The sequence below is a fragment of the Punctularia strigosozonata genome (genome assembly GCF_000264995.1).
Source record: "Punctularia strigosozonata HHB-11173 SS5 unplaced genomic scaffold PUNSTscaffold_11, whole genome shotgun sequence".
NCBI classification, from domain to species: domain Eukaryota; kingdom Fungi; phylum Basidiomycota; class Agaricomycetes; order Corticiales; family Punctulariaceae; genus Punctularia; species Punctularia strigosozonata.
In genome coordinates, this window is record NW_006767443.1 from 332,546 (window position 1) to 343,377 (window position 10,832).

Sequence of the window (10,832 nt, forward strand, 5' to 3'; positions counted from 1 at the left end):
AGTCATCTTCCTTCATATGAACCGCGCTCGTCGCAGGGAACGTAGAGTGTGTAGGTGGTCGGGCAGAGAGTATCTTGATATCATGACGACGCTGTTCAAGCGACCCGGCCCACACTCAGCTGGCCCACGTCCGTGCTGACAGAGACGAATCCCAGGACCCGTTCCCGACCATTCCTTTAAAAGGCTCCAGCGCGGGAGAATCGCACACCATCCCGCCCTCGTTCGTCGTGCTCGCCGTCGGTCACGATCACGATGCATATGGGCGCGTGCAGGGATCGCGAAGGCTGGAAACCTGTGTCCGACATACGCAATTTCGACTTGACGCCATGCTTTGAGGAAGGGATACTGCTATCGACTTTGCTCGTTGCGCTCCTCGTGCTCGCTATTGGCCAGTCGTGGCGTCTTCGGTCATTATCGACGATTGAGAGAAGCAGGAGGAGCGTATGGATACTGCGGGCGAAGCTGGTACGTGCAGCGCGTCATATTTGCTCGCCGGAGTGGTTCTCATTCATGCGTCTATTGCGGAAATTAGTGGTTATTATGCCTGGCGACGATCACATCCCTTGCAAATCTTATCTGCATCCTTGTTCTCCGCATCCACGTTCCCGTGTACCAGTCCTACCTCCTCGAGGTCATCGCGCTAGCGGTCACCCCAGCCCTGACGTACTACAACCATACGAGAACCCACAAATCGTCCGCGATACTTCTACTCTTCTGGCCGTTTTATATCGCATCCTTGGGCATATGGACCCGCACCACGCTCGCCCTCGACCACCCCGTCTCAACTGTCGCCATCGGCTTGAGGTGGGGTGTAGCTGGGGTGTCGGCCCTTGCGTTCGCCCTGGAATGCCTGGGACCCGAGTCGCTGGAGGAGCTTCGGGAGAAGGAAAAGAATGCAAACCCGCTGGTCACCGCCAACGTCTTTAGCATATGGAGCTTCGGCTGGCTCACCCCGTTGATGAAGAAGGGCACGAAGCAATATATTACCGAGGATGATCTTCCTGCGTTACTGCCTCGAGACGAGTCCTCGAAGCTCGGCGATGACCTTCATAACGCTATGCAGAAACAGTCAGTACCCCCTCCCTCGTCGTGAACTAAACCAAAACGCTGACCGACAACATCGGTTCAGTAAGGGATTATGGACGTCGCTCGCGGTCGCATACGGAGGGCCCTATGCTGTTGCGGCTGGACTCAAGATCATACAGGACTGTCTGGCCTTCCTTCAACCGCAGTTCCTTCGTTGGATCCTCGCCTACATGTCGGACTACCAGCAGGCGCACTCCCATGGCTTCTCGGAGACCGGTCCCAGTCCGATCAAAGGATTCTCGATAGCGGCGCTCATGTTCGTCGCGGCAACGGCGCAGACGGTCATCTTGAACCAGTATTTCCAGCGCTGCTTCGAGACCGGAATGCGTGTCCGCGCCGGCCTCGTGTCGATGATCTACAAGAAGGCGCTCATCGTTTCTTCGGACGAGCGTGGACGATCGTCCGGTGATATCGTGAACTTGATGAGCGTCGATGCGACTCGCTTGCAAGATCTGTGTACCTTCGGGCTGATTGCTATCTCAGGACCGCTCCAGGTTTGTGCTCACCTCTATGCGGGCGAATAGATTACTTACACCATCTGACCTAGATTACCCTGGCGTTCATTTCTCTGTACGACCTGCTGGGTTGGAGCGCTTTCGTTGGAGTCGCCATCATGATCTTCTCCATTCCCCTGAACACTTTCATCGCGCGTTTCTTGAAACGTCTGCAAGAACAGCAGATGAAGAACAGGGATAAGCGTACGAGGCTTATGAGCGAATTGCTCGCGAACATCCGCAGGTTTATTTTCTTTGCTTATTTCGCTAAAGCTTCCCCACTGACCTGCTCTGTGGACATCAGTATCAAACTATATGCGTGGGAGCACGCATTCATCCGGCGGATCTTGCAAGTGAGGAATGACGAAGAGTTGAGGATGCTCAGGAAGATAGGTATAGCTACTGTGAGCCTCACATGCGATAACAAACAAAGCGATCTGCTCACTCATTGGTGTAGTCCTTGAACATGACCCTTTGGAGTGGAATACCGCTTCTTGTTGCCTTCAGTTCATTCGCTGTCGCTTCGGTGACGTCGCCCAAGCCGCTCACGTCGGATAGTAAGTTTTACGTCGTCTCACCATCGTACAACCACCTGATCGAAGTTTTCAGTCATCTTTCCTGCCATTTCTCTCTTCATGTTGCTGCAGTTCCCGCTTGCAATGGTAAGTCGCTCTGCGACGGATTGGTGACTATACACTCAGCAGTCCCGGAATTGTACAGTTTGCACAGGTCACCTCGAACATCATCGAGGCTATGGTATCCGTTCGGCGTCTTTCGGATTTCTTGCACGCAGAAGAGTTGCAGCCTGATGCGCGCAAACGCATTCTGGACCAAAAGCCTAGGATAGGCGAGGAAGTGCTGTCGATCTCGCACGGCGAATTCACTTGGTCCAAGCAGGCTGTTCAACCGACGTTGGAAGACATCAACCTCACCGTGAAGAGGGGCGAGTTGGTCGGAGTCCTCGGTCGTGTCGGCGCTGGCAAGGTAAAGGAGTTCCACTCCTCACTTTAAGCATCAGTTCGTTGATGTCCCCAAAGACAAGCTTGCTTTCAGCTATCATTGGTGATATGCGCCGTATGGAAGGTGAGGTGATGGTGCGAGGTTCCGTTGCCTACGCACCTCAGAATGCATGGTAAGTTCAGACCGCATCCTTTGTCGTTACTGTCGACTTCATGCTTCATCACAGGATTATGAGTGCCACTATCCGGGACAATATCCTGTTCTCGCATACGTACGACGAGACGTTCTATAACCTTGTCCTCGATGGTGAGCGAAGCGTTGCCAGATGGTTGTTGATCCGTATACTCATGGTGTAACAGCCTGTGCTCTGAGGCCCGATTTAGCGCTGCTCGCACAAGGCGATCTCACGGAGGTGGGCGAGAAGGGTATCACAGTGAGTTTGCCTATCTTAACAGCCTCACCTTTGATAGACTATTTCTGTAGTTGAGTGGCGGTCAACGAGCTCGAGTAGCTCTCGCAAGAGCAGTTTACGCTCGGGCTGATCTGTGAGCATCGAACACGGAATTTACCCTTTACAGTCCTGACAGCTATTCAGCACACTCCTCGATGATGTCCTTGCTGCGCTCGACTCGCACGTCGCACGCCACGTCTTCGGTATGTGCAAGCTTCGGGCGACCGGTTTCGTCCCTTTTGACGGAGAGCTATAGATCAGGTGATTGGGCCTAAGGGCCTTCTAAGCACTAAAGCCAGAGTCCTCGTTACGAACAGCGTAACGTTCTTGAGATATTTCGATCAGATCATGTTCATCCGGAGAGGGATCGTATTGGAGTCCGGTTCTTATGTTTCCTTGATGGCCAACTCCGAGAGTGAAATAGCGAAGCTTGTGTGAGTGCAGCTTAGTCTTCATTACGGGCGGACACTGACTGATCTGCACGTAGACGTGGGCACGGAGTTAACTTGTCTTCGTCATCTTCCGGAGCTTCGACCCCTCGCCGAGGGGACGGGTCGCCCCCGGCGGACGATACCACCACGTTGGCCGACTCTACGAAAGAGGGAGAGCTCGACGACCGCGATAGCGTAATCGCAGAGAAGTCCCGAAAACACAGTTTTGGCCGCGCTCAGCTGGCGGACACACTCCCTGTGCGCACCACTCAGGACGGTCCGTCCAAGGAGCACATTGAACAAGGGCGCGTGAAGAGGGAGGTATACCTGGAGTACATCAAGGCCGCGTCGAAGACGGGCTTCACGATGTTCATGCTGGCCATCGTTCTACAGCAGGTCCTCAATCTCGGCGCGAACATCACGTTGAGCTTCTGGGGCGGGCATAATCGCGAAAGCGGTTCAAACGCCGACGCGGGCAAGTATCTGCTGCTGTATGGCGTGTTCTCGCTGTCGGCTACGGTCATTAGCGGAGCGGCGTACATCATCATCTGGGTGATGTGCTCGATTAGGTCCTCAAAGCATTTGCACGACCGGGTCAGTCCACGATCGTTCATCCAAAAAGACCACATCATGATGCGCCATGTAGATGCTCTATTCAGTTATGCGCGCGCCACTCAGCTTCTTCGAGCAGACCCCGACCGGTCGCATCCTCAACCTATTCTCTCGCGACACATATGTTGTCGATAGCGTTCTTGCGAGGGTGAGCGGTCTCTGTCGCCCAGAAGGCAATCTCGACTCATATTTACTCAGATGATCATGAACCTTGTGCGGACGTTCTTCGTTTGCGTCGGTATTGTTGCCGTCATTGGTTATACATTCCCGCCCTTCCTTATTGCCGTACCTCCGCTTGCCTACTTCTACTACCGTGTCATGATGTGCGTACTCGCATATCTTTTCGGTGTCTGTTTGCTCACAGTCTATTCGCATTTCCGTAGCTATTATTTGGCCACGTCCCGCGAGTTGAAACGCCTCGACGCCACCTCCCGGTCGCCGATATTCGCTTGGTTCTCGGAGTCGCTCAACGGCCTCTCGACGATCCGCGCATTCGATCAGCAGGCCGTCTTCATCGCCAACAATCAGCGGCGCGTGGATCGTAACCAGATGTGAGCCTATGGTCCACTGCCGTGACCTATGGCTGACTATTCCTCTCAGATGCTACCAACCATCCATCTCGGTCAACCGTTGGCTGTCCATTCGCCTCGAGTTCGTCGGCGCAGTCATCATCGTAATTGTCGCTTTACTCGCTCTGACCGCGCTGTTCACCACCGGTGTCGACCCGAACATCGTCGGCCTCGTCCTTTCGTACGCGCTCAACACCACAGGCGCCTTAAATTGGGTCGTGCGCTCCGCCAGCGAAGTCGAACAGAACATCGTGAGCGTGGAGAGGATATTGCATTACTGCGGTTTGGAGAGCGAAGCGCCGGAGGAGATTCCAGAAACAAAGCCGCCCTTCGAGTGGCCGATCAGGGGAGAGGTCGCGTTCCGGTGAGTTTCACCTTTCTTTCGTGCATCCTGAGCATGCACTAACCCCTCGCGCAATCTAGTGACTACTCGCTGCGCTACCGACCGGACTTGGATTGTGCGTTGAAGAATATAACGCTCACCACCAAGCCCGCGGAGAAAATCGGTATATGTGGGCGTACAGGCGCGGGCAAGTCGACGCTGCTCCTTGCGCTGTTCCGCATACTAGAACCTGCGACCGGAAGTGAGTTCACCCTGCCGGCGCAGATATCAAGATCATGGATTCTAACGTGGCCCGCAGCTATATACATAGATGGCGTAGACATCACCAAGCAAGGCTTACACGATTGTCAGTATTTTGAACTTATTGCACAGCTGCATCTGATGGCGCTCGTGCAGTGCGCTCGGCGATCTCCATCGTGCCTCAATCTCCGGACCTCTTTGAGGGGACCATGAGAGAAAACGTCGACCCCACGGGCGCTCACTCTGATGACGAGATTTGGACGGGTGCGCTGCGCTCCTCGCTGCCGTTTGGGTTTACACCGCTGATCTATCTCGATGCGCAGCGCTCAGTCAAGCTCACCTGAAGGAATACATATCGAGCCTCCCGGGAGGCCTTGACGCCCCCGTGAGCGAGGGAGGGTCCTCGCTGTCGTCTGGACAACGTCAACTACTCTGCTTCGCTCGAGCTCTATTAAGAAAGGTACGGAATCAACACTACTCAGGCTCCCAAAATAGCTCAGATGTCTACTTCGAAACGCGGGTGGCGCAGACTAAGATTTTGGTGCTGGACGAGGCCACGTCGGCCGTCGACTTAGAGACAGATCAAGCCATCCAAGAGATCATACGTGGACCACAGTTTGCGGACGTGACGATGTTCATCATCGCGCACAGGCTGAACACGATCATGCACTCTGATCGTGTGCTGGTGTTGGACCAAGGAAAGGTGAGCGTCTTCCCGCCTTGCCCGTTATCTCGGCGAGAACCCCGGTTTCTCACTGCTTTCCATGTGAAAGATCGCAGAGTTTGATTCGCCGAAGGTATTGTTAGAGAACAAGAACTCCGTGTTCTATTCATTGGCAGCCGAGACCGGCCTTGTTTGACCGTCAAAAAGGTGCTCTGGGCGTCGGCATAGAGCCTGCACCGAACTGCAAGCGTAGAGCGTATTTGTACAGCGTACTTGGCGCGTAGAAAGCTCGAGAACAAAACAGAGTTACTTCCGATATCCGGTTGCCAAGCCAGCTGGTGAACTGTTGAGGCCGATCTGAATGACGCGCCGGATCGGGTCCCGTGCGTTCGCAGTCTCCACCTGGACAGAGAGGGGTGCTGCTGCCCGCCGCGCCGCGTCCCGTACCCTTGATTTTGTTTACCCTTCATTTTGACTCTTTCTTGGCTCTGACTGCGACGACGATGCCTGGCAGTCGCACCAGCCCGACGAAAAGCAGGAAGGAGGAGGAGGTACCGCTCTCGAACCTGGCCGACCCCAGGGGCCACGACTACGCCGATGTCGACACCACACTGCGCAACGACCCGCGCGACCATGCCGAGCACCTCGACGGGTCCGACACGGGCACAGACTCAGACACGGATGACGACGAGTTCGACTGGGAGGCGGACGAGGACTCGCTCAGCGTGCAGAAGCAGAAGACGCATATGAAGGCGAGGCGAGGACGGGCGTTATGGAATGCCTTCCTCCGGCTTGCTCGGCCCCTCCGGGTAACCCTCGTCGGCATGCTCGGCGCTGGGGCGCTTATTGCACCCCTACTCGTGTTCGAGCTCAGGTTCAAGAACAGTGTCGCGAGGCCGCATGTGTTCGCGTGGTCGCTTTGGTTCGCAATTACATGGGTCGCGGCGTGTCTTACTTTTATCGTCGTGGACCTCACACCTCGCGTCGTTGTGGCTGTCATTGACTGGTTTGATGGGGATATGGAGAGGATGAAGATGCAAATCGAGGTGCGTGAGGCATTCCTCGATGTTTTTGTGGACATCGTTTAACGAACACATTCCAAACCAGCTTCTATTCGCGGTTCGTGCGTGGATCAAGCTTGCACTCGATATCTCTTGGGCTTGGATTGCCCTCTCCGTCATTCGTGCCACTGTGAAGCCTCCTGGCGGCTACTGGGTCATTATCAACCGCGTGATGCAGGTCCGTCTGCGCTCAGATTCCACGTCCACTACATATCCTCATGATACTGTGCGCGCAGGCTCTGTTCTCCACTGGAATGATCCTCCTCGTTGAGAAGATATTCCTCCGCGCCGTCGCAATTAACTTCCACCGAAAAGCGCTCCATGATCGCCTTGCTGAGAACCGTTTTGGCCTCAAAGCCCTCGACCGTCTCTCGCAAACCACCCCTCCTCCCTCGCGCGGCGTCGGCCGCTACCGCAAAGGTGTGGGTCACAAATCCCCCAACGGGTCCATGTCTGCCCTCAAGCAGTTTAAAGACGACCACAAAGAGCTCGGGGCGAACCCGGCGAGGTCCGAGGCTGAGACGCCGTCCAGTTTATCGCCCATGAGGGAAAAGGGCTCCCCGAGCCCGCAGCAGCAGCAGCAGGATCTCCGGAACGAGGGAAGGCGCAGGAGAAGAAAGGCGTTGGCGAGCATCATCGTGGACCAGGTTGGAGGCGCGATCGGGCAAATCGCGTTGAAGGACTCGGAGCTCAACAAGGGCGCGGACTACAGCGGACTGTACTCTGCCAGGAAGCTTGCCCGGAAACTGTTTATGCAGCTCAGCGATGTCCATCCACCGAGGAATCACTTACTTGTCGAGGGTGCGTTCACGTTTTAATCTCCCCGCCTGCATTCGGTTCTGACGATGCCATCGATAGACTTCGTGCCCTACTTTGGTTCACATGCCGAAGCCCAGGCGGCGTTCGCCATATTCGACAAGGATGGCAACGGCGATATCACCAAAAAGGAGATGCGCGACGCGGTGCAACGGATCTATCGCGAGCGCAAGGCTCTCGTCGCCTCTCTCAAAGACGTGTCGGCCGCGGTGGCGAAGTTGGACGCGGTGCTCATCGCTTGTGCCCTGGTTTTGCTCCTATTCATCTACCTCCTCATCTTCAACCGCAAGGATACTTTGAGTTCCCTCGTGCCGATCGCCACCATCGTGCTGGGCTTCTCGTTCATCTTCGGCCATTCGGCTCAGATTCTATTCGAGAGCTTGATCTTCATCTTCAGCACGCATGTGTAAGTGCCTCCATCATGATCCCAATGAAAGAATCAGAGGGCATTGCTGACGGGTTAATGCGAATTCAGCTTCGACGTCGGTGACCTCGTCTTCATTGACGATAACCCACTTTTCGTCAAGGAGTTCGGCCTGTTCTCGACTGTCTTTAGGAAGGTGGACGGCACTGAAATCATCGCGCCCAACTCGCTCATGTCGAGTTCGAAACTCGTACATAACATGAGGCGCAGTGGTTCCATGTGAGTTACGCGCCTCTCTGAAGGCCTTGCAGTCTCTGATCTTCTTCGTCCTAAGGTGGGAGACGACGAACCTCCAGGTTGCCTACGACACGCCGATGGAGCTCATTGAGACGCTGCGCCAGCGCCTGCAGCTTTACGTCGCGCAGAACAACCGCGACTGGTCCAACGTCGCCGTCCACATTGATAGCATGGAATATCAGAACTGCATCACGCTCATCATCGCGATGGAGCATCGTCCTAACTGGCAGGATTGGGGCGGACGCTGGACCCGCCGAACGCCGTTCATGAAGCACCTGAAGCAGCTCATGGAGGAGCTCGACCTCCGCTACACGCTGCCCGTACAGCCTATCATCCTGCCCCGCCAACCGCCGTGGCAGAACGTGAACGCCGGATTCCACTTAACCCCGCCTCAGGGCCCAAATCGGTTCCAGATGACCCGGGAGGAGGCGGGCAACGCGGGCTCGTATCCTACCGACCGGATGGGGCTCGCCCCGCCGGGCATGACGATCAGCAGCGAGCCGAACAGGTTCGATCGCCTCTAGAGTGGTTCTGAGCTGCGCCCATCGAGTGGGAGAAGTCCGGAAACAACCGGGCGACGGGTCGGTCGGTGCTTTGCTTGTCGGGTCTGCTGCGCAGGGCTTGGCCTATGTTTGAAGGACTGTGCATACTCGTGAAAGGTTCAGGAAGGGTTTATGACACTTGCACGTATTTTCACGATAGATCGTTCCTCTCGCAAAATACCAATTTTCCTGTTATCGAATGCTCGCTTACCCCACGATTCCTCTTCATTCACCTTGATAGATGTACCTTGTTCTGCTCTGGGGCAGAAATATGGTTTAACACATACTCAATTACAGTGCTCAATAGAAGGTGTTTCTTCGCACGCATGATACGAAGTCGGATTGATGGGCAATCATGAATTCAGTGTCACGATTGCGGAACATTTCACCAAGTCTTTCTCTTGCCATCGAAGGAGATCCACTCTCCGCTATGCTTTTCGCGTGTAGCCTCGTCTATGCGTTGCAAGATGTACCATGCGGTAAACTCCGGCGATTTCAGCTTGCCGGACGCCCGCGCCATTTCGACGGTCGCCCCCTGAGCAAGCACTGCTTTCAACGCTGATCCACAAATGTTATCAGCATCAGCTAGATACCTCAGCGAACCCATGGACGTACACATTTCTGACTCTACACCACCGGGGCAGATGGAGAAGGCGACTGCCCGAATGTCAGCCATTAGTTACACGACGATCATGGGACGTAGAGGGTACGCACTCAGGCCGTCCTTCTCGTGTTCGAAGTGCAATTTCCTGGTCAGGTAGTTTTGCGCGGCCTTGGACAAACCGTAGGCTAGGACGCCCTCGCGTCGGGCTCCCTCCGCTATGCTGCCCAAACCAGAGGAAATGGCGACGAACTTCGGGTTGGGCGTACTGGCCTTCAGCAGGTCGAAGCATGCCTGGTACAACACGAATGGTCCAATCGTGTTCACCTGTCGGGGAACTGTGTCATGGCCGAGCAGTTACGCGTTTCATCGTGCAGCTCACTTCGAGATGCTCGCGCAGCTGGTCTGCCGTGGCCTTGATCGCGGAGCAATAGTCCTGGAATATGCCTTATGACGTCGCTCAGTCTATTGATTGCAGCTGATTTCTGCGAACACACCTGCGTTGGCGATGACGACGTCTAGACGACCGGCTTTAGCCTTAATCTCCTCGACGGCAGCCTCGTTTCCTGGCTTGTCGGCGGCTACAAGTTTCACCGGGTTGACCTTCCCGGGCTGTTCAGATGCGAGGGTTTGCAGCTCGGTAGCCGTCGACGGGTTGCGTGCACCCGCAAAAACGATCGTGTTCGGGCGAGCGGCCAGTGTCCTGACCAAGCCCAGTCCTACGGCGGTGCGTCAGCGAGCGGGTGCGTCCGAGACCACGGGGAGAATTACACACCGAGCCCGCGGTTCGCTCCGGAAACTAGATAAACAGTGGGTGTCATGATAATATTACGATGTCAATGGGTGACTTCCCGTAAGGATCTGTAAGGCCGAATAGAATAGATTTCGCTTACAAATCCACTAAGCGAGCAATGCCGAAAAATCGGCATCGTCAAGCCAAGTTATCGGTTTGTCGGTCGCTCGTACAGACCTTTTATCTGGAAGGGGGGTCGACCCCCCCTTCCAGACCAGAATGCCCGTTTACAGACTGGAATTAATCATACACGTGACCTTCTCTCTTCCTCATTCGCTGCTCCGCCCTTCTCAACGTTTATGACGTCTGTTTCCGCCCCACACTCGCAGGACCGTACGGGAGCATAGATTTACAGCATAACCCACAGATCGGGGTTTCAACTGTTTATTCTGTCTTTCTGTCGCTACAGATCTTACGGGAAGTCATCCAAGTAGAACGTTGCCCCTCGTTGAGAGGCCGGCCAACTTAATACCTTCCATTTCGGGAGAGAGTATGGATCGTCCAATAG

General features: G+C 55.1%; 3 protein-coding genes across 3 annotated transcripts; 2 read left to right on the forward strand and 1 right to left on the reverse strand.

Annotated features, from left to right (window-relative positions):
- Positions 1 to 219: 219 nt before the first annotated feature.
- PUNSTDRAFT_90809 (multidrug resistance-associated ABC transporter) lies at positions 220 to 6,167 on the forward strand. The gene is made up of 25 exons (XM_007386461.1): positions 220 to 465; positions 533 to 1,068; positions 1,130 to 1,580; positions 1,634 to 1,824; positions 1,885 to 1,984; positions 2,038 to 2,137; positions 2,190 to 2,242; positions 2,301 to 2,564; positions 2,618 to 2,712; positions 2,767 to 2,846; positions 2,900 to 2,973; positions 3,024 to 3,085; positions 3,136 to 3,194; positions 3,248 to 3,425; positions 3,479 to 4,016; positions 4,069 to 4,182; positions 4,233 to 4,357; positions 4,418 to 4,585; positions 4,635 to 4,967; positions 5,027 to 5,187; positions 5,245 to 5,292; positions 5,343 to 5,450; positions 5,510 to 5,646; positions 5,716 to 5,889; positions 5,960 to 6,167. The coding sequence occupies exons 1-25, from the start codon at positions 253 to 255 to the stop codon at positions 6,044 to 6,046; spliced, it is 4,449 nt and encodes a 1,482-aa protein (XP_007386523.1). The 5' UTR covers positions 220 to 252; the 3' UTR covers positions 6,047 to 6,167.
- Positions 6,168 to 6,353: 186 nt separating this feature from the next.
- On the forward strand, positions 6,354 to 8,912 carry PUNSTDRAFT_136850 (uncharacterized protein; the record flags this gene model as incomplete). Its single annotated transcript, XM_007386462.1, has 6 exons — positions 6,354 to 6,896; positions 6,958 to 7,089; positions 7,148 to 7,712; positions 7,770 to 8,133; positions 8,203 to 8,370; positions 8,426 to 8,912. The coding sequence occupies 6 exons, from the start codon at positions 6,354 to 6,356 to the stop codon at positions 8,910 to 8,912; spliced, it is 2,259 nt and encodes a 752-aa protein (XP_007386524.1).
- A 403-nt stretch (positions 8,913 to 9,315) lies between these two features.
- Positions 9,316 to 10,352, reverse strand: PUNSTDRAFT_136851 (NAD(P)-binding protein; the record flags this gene model as incomplete). Its single annotated transcript, XM_007386463.1, has 6 exons — positions 9,316 to 9,488; positions 9,546 to 9,587; positions 9,645 to 9,858; positions 9,914 to 9,978; positions 10,029 to 10,250; positions 10,307 to 10,352. The coding sequence occupies 6 exons, from the start codon at positions 10,350 to 10,352 to the stop codon at positions 9,316 to 9,318; spliced, it is 762 nt and encodes a 253-aa protein (XP_007386525.1).
- Positions 10,353 to 10,832: the final 480 nt, after the last annotated feature.

What these genes read in the sequence shown, in the direction of transcription:
- PUNSTDRAFT_90809 (XM_007386461.1), top strand. Translation starts at nt 253, where the DNA reads ATGCATATGGGCGCGTGCAGGGATCGCGAAGGCTGGAAACCTGTGTCC. An exon ending in TTGCTCGCGAACATCCGCAG is followed by an intron (nt 1,825 to 1,884) that starts GTTTATTTTCTT and finishes TGTGGACATCAG; the next exon opens with TATCAAACTATATGCGTGGG. An exon ending in CAAAGCATTTGCACGACCGG is followed by an intron (nt 4,017 to 4,068) that starts GTCAGTCCACGA and finishes TGCGCCATGTAG; the next exon opens with ATGCTCTATTCAGTTATGCG.